The sequence below is a fragment of the Pelecanus crispus genome, chromosome 3 (genome assembly GCF_030463565.1).
Source record: "Pelecanus crispus isolate bPelCri1 chromosome 3, bPelCri1.pri, whole genome shotgun sequence".
Taxonomy (NCBI): domain Eukaryota; kingdom Metazoa; phylum Chordata; class Aves; order Pelecaniformes; family Pelecanidae; genus Pelecanus; species Pelecanus crispus.
This window is the reverse complement of record NC_134645.1, coordinates 70,273,430-70,296,070: the sequence shown is the minus strand read 5'-3', so window position 1 is coordinate 70,296,070 and position 22,641 is coordinate 70,273,430. Positions and strand designations below refer to the sequence as shown.

The window sequence follows — 22,641 nt, the reverse complement described above, 5'->3', positions numbered from 1 at the left end:
GAAAGTAATGCAAAAAGCTAATGACTCTTTAATAGCTGGGCTAAGGCTTTTAATCCTCAATAGAGTTCTTGCTGTGATTGTTTTTCTAGCAGTGGCCTAGCTGTACGTGCTTTGGAGAAATCCTGGGGCTAAAGCACTCCTCATATTAGTCTGAAGGTATCTCTTGCTGGTGATTTAAATTTTTAAATAGAAAACAAAAGTTAAAAGTGTCAACCCTGGGCAACAGAGCTACTTCAAGCTGCAGCTGGGCCTGACACGCATAGAGGAAAATCCTGCCAAGTTAAAAATAGCAACTTGTTCTACCCATGGATTAACTTTATATCTAATCCACTCATGTTCTGCCACGTGGCACGCTACCTACACACACAAACTGCGTACAGACGAGGACAGAGGTATGGAATTACATTAGACAGCACATCCTTCCCATCCATTTTTATAGTTCTGAAGGGAAACAAATCTGGAAGAAATGTGCAAACATCTTTCAAACACGTAATACCAGTTGGTTATCTGCACACTAATGTTTATGGAGATAAAATCCATCAAACTAAAAATGGTCCATGGTTCAGACCAGTGATCACTACAGGTCAGTTAATTCACTCACCAGAATTATCTCTGGTGACTTCAGTATGCAGTGTATTACGGCAAACAACTTGTAAAGTCTAAGTCGTTTCAATGCTATGGATTTACATACCTGGTTCGTCTCTAAAATGACTTACATATCTATCATTCATGAGAAACAAACTCATTCTTTTGGGAGTCTTCTGAAACGTGCTTCTCAATGTATGTGTACTTTCAGTATTGAAACTTAATTGAAACTTAATTGAAAACCGTAAAACTTGCGATAAATTTTAAGATGTTTGATTAGATCAACAGGGGACAGATTCTTCAGAGGCATTATCTGTTGAGTAAGATTAAGGCAAATGCAACATTTAGCACTCCTGTGCAAACAGCAATCCAGTCTTGCTCTTCTAAGCAAACTGCAGTTGAAATCCAATCACTAGTATCATATTTAAAATGAAGTTGCCTTCCAGCAATTTTCCTGTTACAACTTTATTATGGTTAACGAGATAAAGAGTTACTTGAAGTCACTACTGTGGTTGGTTTGATTTTTTTTTTAATTACCACTACCCATAAACCCTCACTTTGGCATTGGCCACTTGCAGCTGTGGGAGAGAGAAAGGGATATGCAAAAAGTGGCTGTAGGTAGCATTTGCTTTTCCTCCTTCCAGCACAGCCAGACCATGAATGGATCATTAGTGAAAGACAGAATAGCCTGGAGCTATTGTAGAAAACATTTGTCTGTATCATCCCTGGAAGCAAGGGGGTCAACCAAACATCAGGGGTTGTATGTCTGCCTGCTCTTGTCTTGGGCAGCTTCTAGGTGAGAGCTTTGAGACGGAAAGAGACGCAGAGCTATGTGCTGTTCACAGATTCTCCTTTGCCAGGGGGTTGCCGGTAAAGACTGCTTTAAACCTACAGCAATTTGTGACAGATAGGGTGACTTTAAAGTTTTGCAGCACTTGTGAGAGGCCAGACTCCAGCCTAAATTAGAGTCAGCATTTCATAAAATACAATAGATAACAAGCACCCTGAAAACATGAAATTCAAATCTGTTTTTTCCTTTTAGGACTTTGCAAGAGTGCTGCATCATTGCTCTTAGCCTCCTTATGGTTTATTTGTTTTTTTTTAAAAAGAGACAGTGTATCTAATTATTTGCTTGATGGCAAATGTACATACAAAAGCTAAAAGTGATTACATACAATAGCTAAAAGTGATGACATTGACATTGCAACCAAATGTAAGATACAAGAAATCTGGTAACTAAATATTAGCCATACAATTAGACGGTTGCTAACTTCATTTCAATTATGTTGTTAATGAAACCATAGAATGTATATAAATATAAAGGCAAGTTTTAATTTTCCTTTTCAAAAATCATCTAGAATTGGGTAAATGAAGTTGTTTTTGAACAAGCAGTATGCCAAAATCTGTCCTCCACAAATCATTGAAATTACTCCAGATCCTGAAAGAAAATATATGACTGGTTTAGATTAATTTTTATAGTGGAATATAAATGTTATGATAAAACTTTAAATAGACATTCTTTTTATCTTGGTGGGTTTTGGTTTTTTTTTTTTTTTTAAATGGCCTGTCTACTTAAACATTTTACCCAAGGCTTTAACCACCTACAAAGACATCAGCCTTAGCAGCTGCTGATGCAAAACCAGTTGCAAGACAGGGAATTTATTTGCCTGTCCCCATCATTTAGGAATTTACTGCAGCTGTCGATCCTTGTTATCCATCATACAAGAAAGAAGAACAGAAGCCAGTCCTTTTCCCTTAACTATTTTTGAAGATAATATTAGAAATATAATCAAAACTGTATTTAATGGTAGTACAAAGCTATGCTTTTAATTTTACAGAAAATGAAACATTCAGAAATGTAGGTTTGCCATTCACTCTAAGGAAATGCGATGGCTGGGATTTATCTCATCTATCGTAAGTACCTGTGCATAGTGTTTATAAAAATTGCCTCTGAAAGTGCCTGTTTCTTTCCATTGATTATAAAGGGTACCAAGGAGGACTAGTTTGGACAACTGTCTTTTTGACACCTGAATTAAGTGAGATAGTTTGATTAGTCAGGACTTAATCATGGTTTATTTCAAGAACGTGAGAGTAGCTGCTATTTGTTAGCAAGATTAACGTAAGCTGAGTACATTCAGGTCTTAAAACAGAAGATTTTTAAAGGCAAGGCAAAATGTTAGCCTAGCGTTACTTGCCTGCGTCATTAAAAGAAGTATAAATGAAAAAGATACATTTCTTCTTTAAATGTTGACAATTCTCAAATTAGTGAGACAACAGACATTTAATAGAAGCAACTCATACTGTAAATACTAATTTTATACACAGAGTCTAACAATTTAAACTTTAAAGAATGTAATTATACCTAATGCCAGCCACCAGTGTAACATCAGGGGGAATTCAGACATAACTGCAAGAAGAAGAAAAGGAGAAATGTCAAGTTTTAAACAATAAGGATGGGGGCATGCAATCATTACATTATGTTCTCAAAGATCTGCTTAGTTATGTTTCATAAATAATACACTTCACATTTATTGAAATTACAAATGCAAATTTAGGTCCGGATCATTCAGATATTTAGCCATACCATTAAGCTTAGCCTGGTGAGCGATCCCACTGGAAGGCAAGTCTTAAACCTAATAAGTGTGTGCTAAACGGAGCTCTTAGACTCTCTGCGGAAGAAATGCCTTTTTTTATTACTTACCTGTACGTGGTTTAGCACAACAGAGACACCGATCCCCTGGTAGAGTGCCTGCATACTGCTGCAATCCAAATAAATTAAGCTGCCTGACATTTTCAGCTTAATGGGTGATGCAGTGGATGAAAGACAGGCTGGGTCTGCGCACTGCAAGTTAGCACTGCTGCACAGCACGCTCTCCTCTGTGGTGTCAGGTACTTGCCCTTGCCTCACGCAGGCTGAGCCACATCCCCACTGTATGATCAACTGCAGGGCAGTTATAGACCCAATATTGCCCCCCCCAAAAAAAAGCTGACAGTAGTAAAGTGAACTGGGAAGCACATCACATATGCTGGCAGCTCAGAGTCAGCCAACAGAGCTTTGGATGGCCATCTGAACGAAACAATAATAAATCTGGGGTTGTTTGGACGTCAAAATGCATCATCTAATATAACGATAGAAGACACCTTCCTGGATAGATTATATACAAAGCAGTTTTTGTTGTAGCTTTTGTAAATTCCTTGATTTCAATGCAAAAGTTATTCATAAGGAATAACGGTAGTTTAAATTTCAGGAAATCAAATTCAGTAGATGAGAAATTCTGCTTAATTTTTTTAAGATGAAGTCTCTGTTGGTCTCTGGCTTAACTTGTCATGGGAACCGGGGAATCCCTGTCCATATACAGTGCTAAAAGACAAATGGACAAAGCACTGGAAAATGGAAGATGAATTATTATGTAGTAGGGAGGGAGTCCTAATTTGTCAGTGATATTTTTCCTATTTCTAAATTCTAGAATAAAAATACTAAGCTCATTTTTATAGGAGAAAAGAATCCCCAAATGGGCTCTGGCAAGGATGGGGTTAAAATATATTTCCTAATCAGCCATAGCAGCATTCTGCTAAACAGCATGAGAAGAGGGAGCAGGTTACCAGGGACTGGCAAAAAGTGATGATGAGTCTCATTTACAGCAGCCAATTCTTTCCCTTTTCTTTCCTTTGAGGGGAAGAGTTTCAGGGAAAAAAAAAGATGCTTCGATGGTAAAATTCTTTATTTTCCTCAATGAGATTTAGTTCAAATGATCTAACTTAAAAACTTTGAATTGGCTTTGCTGAAGCAAGCCTCATTTTTACTCTGAACTAGAGCTGAAGTGTTAATGAGTAGATCTTGAAGTGTCAGGACATGGACAACAATTAATTTCTTGTTTTAGAGGAAAACATACCTCCCAGGTGGTGAAATTGTACATAGGCTGGATCTGTTGGATATCAACTGTTAGATTATGAACTAAAACTCTGATTTTTTTTTTTATAAGAAAATAGTGTTTTAAAATTCTGCAACAAAACCAAAATTGAGTTTTAAATGGCAGGATTTAAATATGTGCATGAGTCAAATGGATGGAAAATAGAGATATATATTTATTTAGCTTTACGGAAAAATGATTAAGTTAGCCCAGTAATACACTAGATGAATCATAGTTGATTGGTCCTTCAATTTGTGATACTATGCATATATTTAGCAGTAAACTGACTTACCGACTGAAGTTATGATGATATGAATAACAGTAACTGTTACAGCATAATCCCAAACCCATTCTTCCACAACCAGGGCAAACAGCAGACCACAAATGAAGAAAGTTATTTCCAATGATATCACAAGAACTGTAAATGAAAATAAGATATTTCAAGCACGGTTTTGAAAAGCTTTTTCCCATATTAAAAATGATAGCAATAGGAAGTTAAAATGTCTGAGATAGTTATGCAAATTCTTTTTTACAGGATCAAATATTACACTAATGTTTTCATTATAAAGTTCATTTCTAATTTTGCGAAACATGAGGATTAACAGGATTATGACCAGTGACAGGATTATGACCAGTCTATATAGCCTAGAGGAGAAATGGCATGGAACTTTTATTTAGGGACCATCCACACTCTTTGCATGTGCCACCAAATAAACTTGGTTGATAGATCAAATTTTTCTCATCAAAATGGAATTGTGCGGTTGAGGGGTTATGTTTGGTAAGAAACTTCATAGCTTTCTCCCTGTTGACTTCATTGCATCATATATATATATATATATATATATATATATATATATATATATAAATGAATTATATATACCAGGAAAAAAAAAATCAGAACAATGCGAAGACAAGACATGCAAGGGGAGATAGAGCAGAGAGCCTACAAGGTGAGCAGAGGCCATCCATCTGTGTGGGTCTCATGGTACATACAACCAGGAGCCTGGCTTTTCTCAGCGCTGATAGCAAGGCTGACACAGCTACCACGCACTCACCGTGCCTGACATTCAGCAGCTAGCTCTGTGTTGTGTTAAACCACGAATGGGGATTACCAGCAAAGCGATAATAACTAAACTATGCTGCCAAAAGAGACTATTAAAGTTATCTGATCAAGAAAATTCCTTCTCGTGGTGACGAAATGGTGCATTTCTGTCCCCTGGTGCTTTCTCTGGAGTGTGCCAAGCCATGCCGTGCCACCAACCTGTGCTGACCACCTCCCCTGACATGGGGCACGGCTCTGCAGAAGCAATGGCACGGGCAAGCCGTGCCTCCCCCGTGGGCAGGAAAACAGGCTGGAAGGCACCGAGCTGCTGCGCTGGGAAGGGTGAGGAACCTCATCTGGTATTTGATGAGCTGTATTCTTTGACACAGCAATGCAGTGGTGCTTAGCTTTCAGCTTGTTTACTTGCTACGACGTGTAACGGGATCAAAAATAATCACCTTTAGGGTGAAATTTGACTTTATGCTCGGTGGCTACCTGGGATAGCAGGGGGCTGAATGGAAAATGTGTGGCGTCTCTTCTGGCTGTAGTCCTGAATTCCCATACAACAGGCCATAATTGTGCAATTGTAATTCATACAATTTTCCATCTAAATGCATTTCGTTCTTTTTAAGTACACAGGCATACAAAAGTCAAATTCTTAATGGAATTATTTACTTTTTTACTATTGCAGTAATGTAATACTGTAGCTGACAGTTGAGAGACCATTGTTATTTTTTCACTATACTTAATTTATACGTTGGGCAGCATTTTGTGCCTTTCAATTTTATTCTCTTCCTTATAGGGTCAATTAGTTCCTACTGTCATATGGCTCTTTCACCCAGCAGTTTAAAAAAATTAAAAAACAATAAGATAACCGGAAAACAACATGTAGCTAGGAAAATAGGAAATAACACTTCAAAAAATTTAATGTTTGACAATGCGTTTAGGTTTTTTTAGTTTATTATAGTTCATTATTATAGTATCCCTTTAAATTTTGCCCATAACCTTATAATTTAGAAAGTATGCTTAGTGTAGACAGATGCTCTGTAAACTTTTTTACAAAACCGGGTCAGTAATGATACCCCAGTTCTGAGCTGACTTCCATTTTTATTTTGAGGTTATCTTTTAAAGACGTAATTCTGTTTTTAACAGGCATGAGTGAGACCCTTGAGTAAACTAATTCTCATCTGCAGCATCATTCAGAGAGCTTCGTTTTGTCTCTGTGCCTATAGACTTCAAACAGATCCTGTTATGTTTTGCTATTTCGTCCATGTTATTTCATCCCTTGGACAGAAAGGAGGATGGAATACTAACCGGTTGCATGATATAGTTGCTGTCTTTGGTATATAAACATGCTGAATCAAACTAGCTGATAAAATTTTGGGGAAAAAAAATTGTATTGAGAAACAGTAATTACATTAGGGCCCTGAAAAGTAATTCTAATGGAATATGATCTAATTTCTTTTCCATTGCTACAACTGAAATGCTCTTTTTTTTCATCTGAAATCAGTATAGACACTGTACAAATATCCATGCATTTTTATTACTCTCTTTAACCTGACGAACTAAACAATTTACTTTTGAGCTTTACTTACTTTACTGACAGATGATGTGGTTTGCCTTTCTAAAATGGATTACAAATCAGGTAAAATTCATATATGCATGTAATTTTTTAGGAATGACAGTTTAGGAAAGAGAATATATTTTGAAAGCTTCAAAATGCAGAAATTTGGTTTAGGATATATAAAGATATGTTTAGGGATTGAGCTACAATCAAACCCTGAAATTTTAATGCCCACTGTATTCAGGCACTACCAAAGCACGATTTCCATTTGTTGAATGCGATCAGTTATTCAGATCTGGATCCAATATGGTTCATAAGAAATTCACTGCAGTACGAAAATTAAATTTAACAACTTTGTGGAGAAACCTTACAGAGAATAGGTAATTCTTCTGCAATGAAAATGAAGCATCCTGCTAAAGCAGCACATTTTCTTCAGGTGATGCAAGATCAGAACAACTCAAGGAAAAGCCTAACAATCACTTGAATGATGAGTAGCAATGCAGAAATGAGAAGTGTAGGGAAGATGAATAAACATTTAAATGCAGTGCAGTTAAAGTACAGAAATCATTAGTATTACTAAAACAGCTTTAAAATACTGTCCATAAGGAACACAAGGTTACATCCAGATACAATCTATTTTCTTGGCTGGGGGAAAAAAAGAGAAAAAAACTTCAGTTACCTAAATAATATGGGTTAATCCACGAGGGATTTGTCTTAAAATCAAAAGGTGCCAAACCATCCAACATTTTAATCCTGTGGAAATAGAATGAAAAAATACAACCAGAGATTTTCAATAAAGCCTTAGTGATTATATGTCATATTATGGGTGCTTCTAAATACAATTTCAAATGGAATACTCTGGGTTTTTACAAGCTCTCTACGTTCCATTGCATGTTGTGGTCTTGCTCTTGCACACGGTGTCCATGATCTCCACTGGTATTTAAGACATGGCTGGCACTATACATGCTAATCAGTAACTTCCTAAGGGAATATAATGTGTCTTTTTTTTATCGACTGTAAAATCTTTCTTTTCCTTTTTTTCATGTCATCTTTTCTTTACGTTCATTTATTTACATGGTGCAAGTGCAAGGAAGTAGATTAGAACCAGCACTGTATACAAGTTTCAAGTCTCCATTTGCCAATTTGTGCACTTGAACAAAGGTTCGGGTACAACAACTCCACTGAATTTGAAAAATGTGTTCACAGAATAACTGGGACTGGTTGCCTCCAGTCTGGATGCCTCCTCTACAGAGTCATAGCTCTAGCCCATTGTTGCATGCCCTCATACTAGATTAAAGACAAGGAAATCTTACTTGAATACTGCGAAGCAGACAGATAGGACCACATAGTACACAGTGTAGAAAACTACCGTGCATATCAACAGGTTCACCAGAACAACCTGCAAAAGGGAAAAAGACAGTAAAACCTAATGCCATGTTTGCATTAGGTACGTAATTGTCAGAAAACAATTCCAGATTTCTATCAACCGTAATGTGGAAAACCCCCCACATTTAGAAAATAAAATATATAGACAGTATTTTTGCAGTTGCCAATTACATAAAAGTTGTTAAAAGCTCTTCGATACATTTCAGCTCCTAATGTGTGGTGGCAATGTATGGTTCTTTGGTTTTATTTTATTTGATTGTACACCAACTGCTTATTGAATATATAAGTGTTCAGAGACCAAGAAGCACATTTCTTGATACTTATTACACAGGAGGCCTTAAGAGTTTACGATCATCCAGATGCCTAACTAAGCCTAGTTTTTAACTTAAAAGAAAAGCCATCCTTGTAAGTGTGTCGAAACTGTATACAAATAAAAATGTAGGAAATTATAAAGTAGTAACTGTTAAGTTTCCCAGCCTCTAGAAAATGTCACCCTAGTGCTTACTTCCAAAGGTAAGGATGTAAACAACTTAAATGAGTAATGAGGGATATCTGTTACATATTTTTCAAAGTTCAATTTTGTGAATTAAGTCTAAATAAATTCGAACTCCAAATTGAAAAAAATACCCCTAAAAGTTACAAGTTTCATAAAGCAACCACTATCTTATGATCAAACACTGTGTCTTTTTAAAAAAGAGAAACACTATCTAGAGAATGATACAAAGGATTTATATTTCCTAAGATACCTTGTTATCATTATTTCTTTCATTCCATTTCAGTGTCTTTATTTCTAAACTGAAGTTTCAGAAGCAATGCAGCCAGAGAAAAACCTGTGAGCCTTCACCTGATAAAGTTCATCAAATGCCTTGAGATGTTTTCAGGTGAAGCATAATTCACATAACTGACTGTCTAAGTTGGCTTCCTGAATTATGCAGGCCCTATTTGTATTAATTCCTTGTATTAATTGTATTAATTCCTTGTATTAATTCCTAAGGGTATATTGTAAAATTATATTTCAAGGGTTAGTATGTTTTGGTAATAATAATAGAGTCTTGCTAATGCAGAACACTTTAATTTCTGTTCTTCTGTGATGATGTAATGACATTCCAGATGCTTATTTGGGTTTTTATTGTTTTAAAGGGAAACACAGGACATCAGGACTAGGGACGTCTATGCATCAAACTTGAGCAACTGCTTTGGCAATTTGTGTGCTTGCTTAAGAACATGAAACTGAAGATGTTTACTACAGTCTGGTAGAGCGATCAGTAAAATCAGTTTTTCTTTTCTATAGATTCCAGATTGTCTTGTATTTTCTCACTCTAGCTAGTGCTTTATTGTGTCATATTTCTCCTTTCCTCTTTCTTAGCTTCTTTGTATCGTTCCTCCTTCATTGGCCGTTTTTTAAACTCCTGACTCTTTCTTTATTGTTTCATTTTCTTCTCTGCCTATCCCCTCCATCTTGCATCTTCTACTCTTTACTTTCCTCCAAAAAAATACAGATAGAAAACAGTCATGAGAAAGACAGTGACTGTAGAGAGAATTGCTACCAGTTTCACGTTGTCCATCTTTAATATTGTGCTACGTGATGCTTTACAATGGAAGGATGTGTGGCTACATTTTGCTTTTTGATATTAAAGCATTCCAGTTTCAGTTTCTGTTTTAGGAGTAGACTATTGTATAAATTCTTAGCCCAGAAGAACTCATTACTCACACGTAACGAGTTAAGAATTTTCTTTGCCTTCCTCCAGCTTGGCTTTCCAGTATTTGAAACTAGCAATGTGCATTTACCTGACTCCTCTGGTAAGAAAGACCTCCATAGATCTCCAAACTGTGATCCATTATGCAGTACTGATCTAAGGGTAACATCATTACTATAGTGACTCTAGTAAATACACTTGGACATGTAAATGTGGGCCCTAAGCCTGCACATTTTTGTGTGCCCTGCAAGATCCCATGAATTTCCCCTGAGATGAATGGAACTGAGCTGACAGCAAGGGAGTTTGAAAGTTTTGATGTTTTACAGGACTTCTTGCTGATCAAAAATAAATTTAAAATGGAATAATGAAGACTAAGATGATGAAATATTCCAAATACAGATATTCATTCAGAAGTAAATCCATGAAAAGTGGCCCTGCATAAATGAAGTAGTAAAATATAGAGGACTGGATGCAATTTTTCAGTGTATCAGAATGGCAAGCAGTCAGTATGGACTGCATATAGTGAAGCATTATATCAATGCAAAAGAAGCCAGAGTTTCTCTCTTTGAATGGTGACACCATATTTACAATGGGATGAATTTCAGAAAAAATAGGTAACAACTAATAAAGGAATAGGACTCATTTCTGAAGAAAGGTAAAGGGAAGCACATGTGTGTAGGTTGATTACAGGGACTGAGGTAGGGAAAATAATAATTGCATATTCGTAACTAGAAAGGAAGAGGAATTATTTGGAGAACAACTAAGACTAAAGGAATTAAACCAAAAACCAAATGTATAAGATACTGCAAAGTTTCAAAAATCATTTCCATTTTGCAAAGTTTGAAAGAGACTTGCTCTTTTTATTTATTTGCTTTTATTCAAGAATTTTTATCAAAACTGGTTATTGAGTGCCCTTATCATTTTTGTGGATTTTGAGGATAAAGTTGGATAATGTTCTTGACAAGTGATTCAAAAGTAATAAAGAAAAGAAGAAAAGGTATAGAGTATTTTTTTAAGTCCCCATTTTTAAATAAAACTCAGTTGGCAGGTGAGATGGCAGTGAAAAATGTAAAACATAAGGCAGCCCTAAAGTGTAATTTCCATTTTGATTTAGTTTGTTTTATGCTGGTAAAAGGAGCCTTTATTCAAGGAGGCAATGACTCTGAAAAGCGCTGTAGATGAGCATTAGCTCATACTAGCTCATTTTTATGAGCTTCTCTTGCAATACTGGGACACAAAACAAGCCCTTAAGGCTTTGGGTTTTAAGGTGGGAGAATATGAATAGAAATAAGGAAGAAGTATTACCTCTAAACACAGCACTGGGAAGACAAAGTGGCATCCAATTTAGTGTCAGCAATTTTTAAAGTATGTTAAGAAATTCAGAAGGTGCAGAGAAGAGCCACGAAAGGGAGCTGATGGCTAATTTTTTTTTTTTTTTCATTAGGAGTGCAGCCCTAAAGAGGTCAATCTGTTTAGCTCTGAGGGCTGATTTGATTATGATGGATAAGTACCTTCACAGGCAGAAAATACCAGGTACTTAAGGGCTCTTTAATCTATCAGAAAAGCCATAAGAAGTAAACAGCTGCAAGTTATAGCTAGACAAATTTGAAAGATGCATGAAGGACTTTTTTAACTGCAAAGGCAATTAGCCAGTGGAACAAGCTGCTTTTGGAAATAATAGATCCTTCAAAGCAAAACCAGATGCCTGTCTGGATGAAGCTTCACTCAAACATCTCTAACGTTCACTTCTGGCCTTAGTTCTTTGAATGGCTGTGTGGTAGATAACATATTTATGGACCCATCTGACATTGACAGAAGTGTGGATACTGTGAATTTAGCAAACTACTTATTTTTATATTGCTAAATATTGTAAAGTGCTAATATTGAATAGTGCATCTACCTCCCACAAGGAGAGAGATCGAGTAGCTTTTATCTCTAATGCAATAGGAGAGAAGTCCATCATGCCTGTACAAACCAGTATTTGTCAGTAAGTAAATGTCCAGGACAGTCTTACTCTTGTCTTCTTTCCCTACATCAAAACAAAGCCAAGCAAAAACTGAGAACGATTAATCTCTTCAGCCAGGTTGGTCTGAGGGCTAAATACAGCTTTCCCATTTCCACTGTCTTTAGTCTTATTCTAAATGAATATTGGCCAAAACCCCCATTTGATCCCTTCTTTTCCATGGTGTACGCCATGGTCACTGAAATGTTAATTGACTACAATGTCATGTGCAAGTTTGGCAGCCATGCTACCTCCGACCCCCCTCAAAGTATCTCTAAGCATTGCAAGTTTAATCTTTGGCACATTTTTGGTGGGAATCAATTTCATTCCATTGCTCTGGGCAGATGCACATTTCCTGTAATTCTCCTTTATCTGCTGCCCCTCCTGTAGCAACTGCCTCCTTGAAGGCTTATCTGCTCTAGATGTAGATTTGTGCTGTAATAAAAGTGGTGAGACAGGACTGAAGTGAAAATCACGGAGCTGAAGGACGGCTGTGAGCCGATGACCTGTTGACCTCTAATTACAGTAGGTGAATTCCTAGCCTCTCCTGAAGTCAGCAACAAACTTTCATTGGTGTCAAAGGCCCAGGATTTTTCTCCGTGCACACAGAATATTGCTAGTCCATTGTCTTAGGGAGGTAGTGATGTATTAGGTATAGCATGCTTTGCTTAGTCAAGTAAGCTAAAGAAATGCGTGCAGCTCAGTGCTAAGAATATATTCTTAAAAGAATAACATGAAAACCCTTTGAACATTTTCCAGTTGTATCGCATTCCACTTCATCTTTTTATTTGACCTTTCCACTCAAATTTAAACATATCTTTTTTAAAATCTCAGAATATGTTTTATTTTCAAACTATTTTTTTCCTTTCTAACCCCTCAAGTATTTCAAAGAAAAAAACCACAGGTTAAAAACTACAGGGTCATTTATTATGTTAAAAAAAACCTTAAAGAAAGAATTTTAGGAATACACCAGTATCATCAAATATAGGCTTTTATTAGATACTTCCAAGGATTATATCTCATAAATGGGACTACATCACATATTTTGAAATCCTTTTCATAAGATGTACTTTGCAGTACTTACTACCAGCACTATACTATAAAGTGTCCTTTTCATTCTGTTTTTTAGGAAGAGAACATTGAAGAACACTCTTACTATAAGAACGAAAACAACTGCTTTTTCAAGCCCCCCAGTAGCTATCTAATTCTCTAAATACTATCCGGTGACATACAACACTAAACAAACTCAATTCCTTTTACCTTGGTTTCAGCAGTTTTGACCTTGAGAGCCATGGACACATGATGAGTGAAAGGAAGTGCTGTTGCTATATTCCATATGCCAGTATCAGCAGGAAAAAGCAGCTGGTTTTCACCCCAAAAAACATTCTTATAGGTGAGTATGGGACAGAGTGAGGTGAGTTGATTGGATTAAACTGAATTCAGACAGAAGCCATCTGCGAGCTAACTGTAAGCCGGTGAAGAGCAAAGAGAAAATCCTACTAGCTCATTTAATGTTTGTACTTTCGTAGCTAGTCGGCCAAAGCATATCTATAGTATAATTTGACTACTCAGAGACAACATTACTGTTTTCTACCTTCTATTTGCTTTTTTCACCATTCATTTGATCACAGTTCATTGTGGTTGTTATACCTTCCTACTTCTAATTAGTTTTACAATTTCTAACATTAATTCTATTGACTATAGATGTGGAAAGGTACTTTCTTCACAATGTTCTTTGCTAACATTTCTCTTCTGACTATCACTTTATTACATCAAGTATAATTCACATTAAATTAGGTATAATTAGGTTAAGAAATGCCAGACTTATGTTATGACTCTTCTTCTTTTCCTGAACCGTATTTTGTTTTTTCAGCTGAATGAAATTTAGTATGCTCTAGAGCAGATCCAACTTCTACTGAGCAGTTCCTTAATGGATTCAGATTTGACTTTTTACAGACACACTGATTCAGTACGCTGTGTTATTTGGAAAAAGGAGATCATACAAGGGAACACTTATGAAACTGAAAGAAGAATGAACTTTCTTTTTTTTTTTTTGCTATCACTAACATAATAGGTGCAAGTTTCATTAGGTTTTTTTATACCTTTTTAATCATACAAAATAAATGCTGCCTGCTTTAAAATACAGTCTGCAATGAGCAAACAAGAGCTTTCACTCATGGTTTCGATACCTCCAGACTGTGAATACTGTCAGGGAAATTACTGGTAGTATTGTGTGAAATTCCTTCCTGTGCAAAATGCTAGCACAAAAATCTGTTATCAGTTAAGTCCTATTTTGAGGGCTGAAGTGATGTCAAAGGAATAGACTGAAATAAAATTAAAAAACTAAATTAATTTGCTTAAATGATTGCAATAGTCACAACTAGCAAATTAATGAAGAAATATTGGCTTTAGTAATTAAAAAAATATTTGAAAAGGAACAAAAGGTTTCATTCAAAGAGCATCCTATCTACCCCAAAGTATCAGTTGAAAACAGCCATGTCCTAAAATTAATTTGCATAAACATTTGCAGTAACTCTAAGTAGCAGGATAAATGAAAAAGTAATGGATTACATTAATCTAAGACCATTATTAAACATAATGAGAGTTTATGTTCACTGACTGACTTCTTCACAAAGAGTCAATTTAACCAGACAGAGATTGAATATAGAACCAAAGCCACTGAGTTTGATTGAAATGTAATGGAAGCTGTAGGCATGGATTTCTTGGGGAGACTAAGAAGTTCCTCCCATTCCTATTGCACTGTTGAAATAGAAAGGATAATACTTCTGTTGCATCCTTGCTTCAAGATTGGAAACACCAGAATTGTGGTAACCCAGTGAACAGGAGCGAATCAAAATTGGGAGTGGCAGAAACTGTGTGTGACCCAAAATACTGACTAAATCACTCAGTAGTGAATGTTAACGGAAGAGATGTTGTGTTGCTGTTAACAAAATGCTGAGATGATGGAATAATCACTTTTTGTATTTCTTATTTTCTTCAAATTCTTTTTTACTGGGTCAGCTATAGGAAATATGACAACTCCTATTCAGCAGAGGGAGACAGCAGACAAGTTTCAAGTTTCAACAGAGGTTAAAATAAATGATCTATTTTGGTTTCAACAAGCCCTACTTTTAAATACAGTCTATTTTATGAAGCGTTATGCTACAGATTTTTATTAAAGCTCTGAGGAAAAACAGTACTCCATTACTTTTGAGCCCCTGGAGTTTGTGCTGGTTTGTCTTACGGAAACACCCAGGAAACAGTTTCTTTGGTAGGATATAGATACCTTACCCTCACGTGTTTGAGAATAGTTAAGAAATTCTGTTGTTTGGCATTTGGCTGTACCTATGTTCTTGCTTTGTAGTGATATGTAATGGACAAGATTTAAGAGACAGTGACAAAAGTGTAAGTGCAGACAATTGCAGAATGGAGAATAATTAAAGACACCTTTTGAAAGTGAAATTAAGGATACTTCTAAAGGGCAGTATCTCTTTTAAGAAACTGATAATAGCACTTCATACTATCCAGGTAATACCTAGTTCCTATCTGCTGCCTGGGCCAAACCAAAAAGTCTGTTTGTAATAATGAACTGTGAGAAAACTTTTATAAAAGCTTCCTGCTAAGTTTGCTGCCTAAGCTTAATACTTAAGGTTTTTTTAGAATGTTCCCATTTAAGCCCACAATATATGATGCTGTTGAATAGCATCGCAAAAATAATTAACAAAAATTTGAAGAACTATATCACACAGCAATATTACATGAGTATCTCTCATGGAAGTTAACAGGTGATTTATGTTGCTGTTATGCTGATTGTTTGTGCTACAGCACACTGGGCCTTAAGATGTAGGGCTAGACCCAGCACCACATTTCTTAGGTAATTCCAAAACCAGAAAAAGTCTTAAAATCAGGGAAATGACTAAAACCCAAGGTATGTTGATTCATCACCCCGGAATCTTTAAGAAAATGCAAAGATGAACCAAATGGATGCCATCTAGGTTGTGTGGCAAGAAATTCTGAATTAACTGAAGGATGAGGACATCAAAACCTGTGTACTCTGTCTCCATCTGCTGATAGGGAGGAACTATATTTACATTGTGTACAAGGGTAGAAGAGCTTGGAAAAAAAATAGTGACCACTATTTTTGTTCTTTTACTGCAGTGACTGGAAGACTCAATGCAGTTAAGGCAACTCAATGAAAATGCATTTTTGACAGAAAAAAAGTACTAAAATTTATTAACTTAGCATGTGTTACAACTTCAGCAAATATAGCTTAATTGTATCCTATGAAAGACAGCCCATACAGTTTGGTGTCGATCATATATGCATTATACAGCCTTAATATGACAGCTTGGTTCCCATATGGAAGGGGCTAGAATTGTGTGAGGTCTAGGCTCTACCTCCATGAGGATTAAAGCAATTATGTTCCTTCCTTCTTTAACCTCAGTTGCAGATGGATAAATTTTGAGGGATGGGAAATCTGAGAATTAAGTGGAAGCAGGAATGTGCTTTGAATGTATCAGTCTATTATTAGTTCCAAATTTTGTTGGATCACTTTTAACAGTTCCCTCATTCCTGATAATACCATGTAAAAGAGCTTTCAATGTAATTAATTAAAGAAGAGGTGAATTTTAGAGACTTTCAGCCCCTGAAGAGTTGTCTCCTTGAATTTCAGTGTAAAAGCTCACAAACTCTAAAAATGTTCATATTACAAGAATTCAACTGAAAAAAAAATTGGTATATTTCTTTCTGATTTGCAAACTGCAAATTATTTGGATTCTTTTAGAGATAATTAACCCCAATGAGCTACTTATCTAAGGAGCTGGCTTAATTAATAGCAAAAATAGTAAACAACATCTTTTGTTTTGTTAACTGACACTGTTGGCTTTGTGAACAAATTCAATATAAAGCTTGAAGGTATTGGCAAAGGAACCAATTTAGAAGGCTTTATTTATTCAAACTAGAAATTAATTTTATTGTTTGTGAATGGTGTGGGATTGATAGAACTGAAAACGGAGTCTTCTGTTTATCCAGAGGGAAGCTATAACACAATTGCAGCAATGTAAACTTTCCACCCTGGCCCCACTGTATGTCTAAGAACCAAGTTTAATTGTCTGTATTTAAAAAAAAATAAATATTTGGCCTTTCTGCTGAGAAGCTTAATGTGCTGATTACCACAAGCCTACATTTTGAAGATATTCTGGCATGTCCACTAGTGTTAGTGGGAATTTTTGATGAGTACAGTGAAGCACTGAGAAATCTCTTTGGGACTAGACCCACAAAAACCGAGGAGGGGGTGGCAAAATTGCTGCTACTGCTAGAGGAAAATATATTGTGCTGGATCAAACAGTCTGAGAGAGGCAAGGCTGCTGCAGCTCCGTGCCCCCAGGTCCAAACAGTAGCAAGGCTGAAGATGTATTCCCAGTAAGCACACACAGAGCATACATATACATCACATACATACATATACGCATGTACGCCACACAGATCACAGACAGGCACATGGAGTACTCACAAACACAATCTCATCCTGCTTCCCTCTCTGGCTGAGCAGGTTGGAGGCCCACTAGTGAGAAGGTATATTTACACACACGTACAAGGCAGATCCCTCCGGTAGCTGAGCTCCGATACCCAGTCTGCCCAGTAGCTGGCCCTGGATCCCAGCCCCCCCAGTTGCTGGACCCAGACATATGAGCCCCTGAGGCTGCAGCCCCACTCCAGTCACTGGTCCAGACTCTCTCTCACATGCAAGCACACTTTTCCACACTAGTTCCTCCCCAAACCACCTAAATCCCTCCTTTTCCAGCCTTTGGTTCCTCCCCTAAACAGCCCATAATAAATCTTGGGCAATCCCCAAAACGCTGTTCCCCAGTGTCCTGTGAGGTGTCCCACACCCCTAGGCAGCAGCCTCCTTAGCCTGAAAGATGACCCAGAGACCTGCTCCCAGTGACTCATCTTGATGGGTTTCACACCTGAGCAAGGGGGCTGAAACTCTTCTGGTAAAAACCTGGAAGGAGACGGGACAAGGTGTTTACTCCTCAGGAGGCTGTAATTTGGGTTCCCACCTGCCACTGTGCACCTGTGCTCCTCTGGGCTTGGAGAGATGGCCCAATGGCTTTCCTTGATGAGCCTGGGAGCAGCCCATCATGGTATTATTTGGGTTCACCCTCTGATATAGTCTCTCTGTGCTCTTTCATGGCTGTGCAGATGGGTTGCTGCCACATAACCTAACAGCTACCAAGCCTGTTTTTCCACCATTTGAAAAAGCCAAAATCCAGCTGACACAATATAATGGGTGATTCTGGAATGGTTGGATATAGAATCATAGAATCATTTAGGTTGGAAAAGACCTTTAAGATCATCCAGTCCAACCGTTAACCTAACATTACCAAGTCCACCACTAAACCAATTAAGGGTAGAGTAGCAATTTCATGTTTCCTGGCTTGGTGGCTGGATTATTTTTAATGAAAGTAAAAACTAGGAATCATTAAGATTGGAAAGGGCCTCTAAGATCATCAGTCCAATCATCAACCCAACACCACCATGCCCACTAAACCGTGTTCCAAAGTGCCACACCTGCCCGTTTTTTGAACACTTCCAGGGATGGTGACTCCACCACCTCTCTGGGCAGCCTGTTCCAAATTATCTATTTTATACTTGATTCAACTGTAAATTTTACACATTATGTGAAAGCTTAACAAGTACACTATGTGTATACTAGTACCATAAAAGTGCCGGGAAGGCTCCTGAGCTACCTGGCATGACATGAGTGGTGTGTACTCTACCAGACAGGGCGGCTGCTGACAGGCTGCCCGGTAGCGTGGCCCAGGCCTGCGCCAGCATCCCTGGTTGCGCTCGCCGGCGTGGGCAAGAACTTTTTCCATCATCATTTAATTTAACGTGCCCAAGAATGTTCCCAGTCACTGTTTTAATTTACTGGGGTAGATGTAACTGTAGAGTATCTATGAAATGACCTAACGGTCTCATTTTTGTTCATTGCAGGCAGGCGTCCCCAATGCAGTAATACATGACACTAATTAACCATCACTTTCTGGCGCTCCGAGGAGGGATACCAGGATGGATTGGGCATGGAGACTGAACTCCTTTTTCATTTGCAGAAGCGTACCTTCTGATTGAAGGGCTGATTCGAGCGCTGGCAAGGTAGCAGAAAGAAATTTGCACTGCTAATAGCTATCATAAATGTGTTAATATACAGCTGGGGGACTGCTGGGGAAGGGCTACTGGGACACGTTGGTTCACATGTTTCCCTTTGCTCTCCGAAGAGGGAGTTGAAATGAACCTGCCTCGGTGCTTTTATACTGGGTTCTTAGGAGTGTGCAGTAAATTATTCTGCATGCATTTTGTCCTGTTCATGGAGCATGCTTTCGCTGTTTATCGATATTTGAGGAAAGTGATTGTTTTAAAAACAGCAAGCTTGTGAGTAAGAGACGTCTGTATAGAGGAGTCAGGATAAAGTATGCATTTTCTTATTAGATTGAAGAGTGCCACAAATTAATTATTTTTGTTATTTACCATCTTTAGTTTGAACTCATTGCTTTAATGTGAGAAAATACAGAAATTCTAAAACTGTAGTGATGTAGAATAAACCACATCCAGGATGGATTTCCATCTACAAAATTTCCTCATTTATCTTTATTTTTCTGCAGTTATAGATACACTGCATTTACCTAGAAAATAAAAATGCTATTCACATGCTTGTGTTCAGCAGGTTTGAAAATGAGAGTAAAGACGACGCTGGGACATTGTCTATTTTCAGACCTGTCATTTCTAGAGAAAAATTTCTTCCATTGACAATTAAAAAGGTATTTTCCCCAACTTTTCACTCCAGAAGCAATTTGGAATCTTCAAGTCAAGCACTCCAATACAAGAGATGGCTTCTGCTCTCAGTTACACCTGTTGAACTCCATTATCTTCCGTTCTGCCCTAATTACATATAGACAAACTCATTCACTTGACCTTGTTGACCCTGCCATTAGAACTTTAATTAACTCTTCTGACCATGATTCATGGCCCAGAACAGAATGCAAGTCACTTTATCACAGCTAGGCTGGCAATCGGGGCTAAAGCATATTTTTAATGAATTGAGCATTTGTCTGTGATCACTGAATAGGAGGTTGAATACAGATGCATTCAGTAACTCAATGAAACATCTATGTATATTTATATTTTTGACTACTGCAGTGTAAGCAGGCATATCATTAAACTCAGAAACCTGATAAATTGTATCATCTAAAGAATTTTTACTCAATTTTACTGCTCATCTGACATGAGATCCAGCTGATATTTGTCAGAAAACAAACAAAAAAATTGTATTTATGGCATCTCTGAAATGTATTTCACCCACTCTTTAATACAGCTCCAGTTTAATAGAATTTATTATTAAATGGTTTTCTGCAGGATAATAGCTAATGGCATCCTAATATGAATTTCAGCAGCCTAAATCTTCTATAAATCCAATTTTTCACATCACATTGCTCAAGTTTCCAGTGTTTTGGGAATTCCCTGTCAATTCAGGATACTCTAAAATTGGAGGACCTGTGTTCTTGTCTGATCTTTTGTCGCCCTTTGATTCCTGTCATTCACCAAGGATAGCTACTGCTAGCTATTTGGCATGTCTTCTAGACTGACTGACATCAGTTGGCTCTCAAGTATTTAATCTCCATCATTATGGAATTGGGTCCCAGTAGAATTTAGACATGGAGGACTCATATCTTTTTTGTATTTTAAAATCAGGTCTAGTGACACTGTATTCTGACACTGGGTTTAATGTTTTCTTAAGCTTCCATGAAATGTATGGAATTCCTTGTGCAGAAGGAAGGGCAGAAGTGTTTGCCGCTTCAAGTTTGAAGCAATGAGACATTTATCTGTATAATAAGATAACAGCATTTCCCTATGTCAGAAACATTTCCTGTGTCACGATACATATGGTAATAATAGTAAAGCAAGGAATAGTATAGTAACAAAGATCATTTAAGTACTACAAGCAGATAAATGTCCAGTTACTCTTAAGAATGGCCAAATTAGCATTAAAAGTAGGGAAAATAAACCCACTTACATAAGTGCATAAGTGCTACCAGGCCATCTACCACCAAAATGTCCATCTTTTTTGCATTTCCTGAGGAGATTCTGGTAGCTGCTTTGGGTTAGGAGGTACGGCATGTGGTCGCTAGCTGCAACTACTCTTTGTATTAGTAACTCATAAGCTTAATACAAACAAGCTGACTTGGCCATGTCTTTGCTTTTCCCACATGAGCAACTGCTGTTCCAGTCACTGAGGCTACTCAGGTAGGGCCACAGTTTGGTTATGTAAAAATTTTCAGTAATAGCATTTCTTTTAATCCCAGAGAGACCGGCAGGAGAGGGAGATGTGTGAATTAGCAGTTGTCTAATCATCAGTATTTTGTTCCATCTTGTTTCATGCAAAATCCTACAGGTGATATATATCCAGCCACAGCATACAGAAAGTATTAGTGCAATTGCAAATGTTTTTGTGTTAGATAGCTTGAGTCAGGAAATTTTTCCTGTCTGAATGTATAATGCTGGGTATACATGCAGTTACCCTTTGAGGCTTCAAAATAATTTTTACCTGATAATGTGTGTTTTCATACATCTCAGATGATTTAATACACCCCGGTATTTAAAGTAACATCTACCGTTTTAAATTACTGTCTGTGTGCAAAATAGTTGCCACTAGATGGCAAACTGATTGTATGCAGACTTCCACACAAAGGGAACGTCTCTGCTGTGTGCTAGGTGACCAGGTGAACGTATCACATCAAATTTATCCTGCCCTGATTCCGTTGAAACCAGTGGAATTATACCAGAGAAACAGATGGCTCTTTAACCTTAGTTACTGAGAGCGCCTACAGTAAGTAAATATCGTATTTGTTTCTGTTTGCTTGTCTAAATCAAGTCTGTTGTACCAAATGTTTTAACTTCACATCACCCAGCAAAAATACAAGAGTTCAGGCCCATCGTTCAATTGTAGGTACCAGGTATGTTCCACAGGACTTAGGAGGTAGTGAATGGCACATGCTGACAGAGACAAAAGGGAAAATCAAAATCCCCTTTTATGTGTGCCCGATTGTACAGGCCCCATGTAAATGATCACATTTTACAGCACCTGATCCTTGAAGTGCCGCAAATCTCCGATTTAGAGAGTTTTGCATCCATCAGTTCACAAAGAGCCTCAGCTAAAGTCAGGACCTCTTATGATGTTATCCTTTCCTTTTCCCTCATAATACTGCAATGATGGATGGCTTTTCTAAGTAGACGCTGCACATTTCCATTCACAAGTGCTATTTGCGGTCACTTATAAAAACACATTAACCTACTCAAGATCTTGTTTTTATCAGTTTCACACCAGTGCCACTTTACTCTTGCTATCATAATGCAAGAAAAGATTTTATGATCCTACATTAAAAGCAATTGGCACA

At 37.3% G+C, this 22,641-nt stretch overlaps 1 protein-coding gene across 1 annotated transcript; it reads right to left on the bottom strand.

Moving 5' to 3' along the window:
* Positions 1 to 1,928: 1,928 nt before the first annotated feature.
* On the bottom strand, positions 1,929 to 13,480 carry TMEM244 (transmembrane protein 244). Its single transcript, XM_075708571.1, has 6 exons — positions 13,448 to 13,480; positions 8,416 to 8,501; positions 7,782 to 7,855; positions 4,789 to 4,914; positions 2,948 to 2,992; positions 1,929 to 2,023 (listed from the first exon to the last, which is right to left on the bottom strand). The coding sequence occupies exons 1-6, from the start codon at positions 13,478 to 13,480 to the stop codon at positions 1,929 to 1,931; spliced, it is 459 nt and encodes a 152-aa protein (XP_075564686.1).
* Positions 13,481 to 22,641: the final 9,161 nt, after the last annotated feature.

Coding starts and splice junctions, on each gene's coding strand:
- TMEM244 (XM_075708571.1), bottom strand. CDS start 13,480: ATGGCTCTCAAGGTCAAAACTGCTGAAACCAAG. Junction 2,993..4,788: donor TATCATCATAACTTCAGTCG/GTAAGTCAGTTT, acceptor TTCTTCTTGCAG/TTATGTCTGAATTCCCCCTG. Junction 2,024..2,947: donor ACACTGGTGGCTGGCATTAG/GTATAATTACAT, acceptor ATTTTCTTTCAG/GATCTGGAGTAATTTCAATG.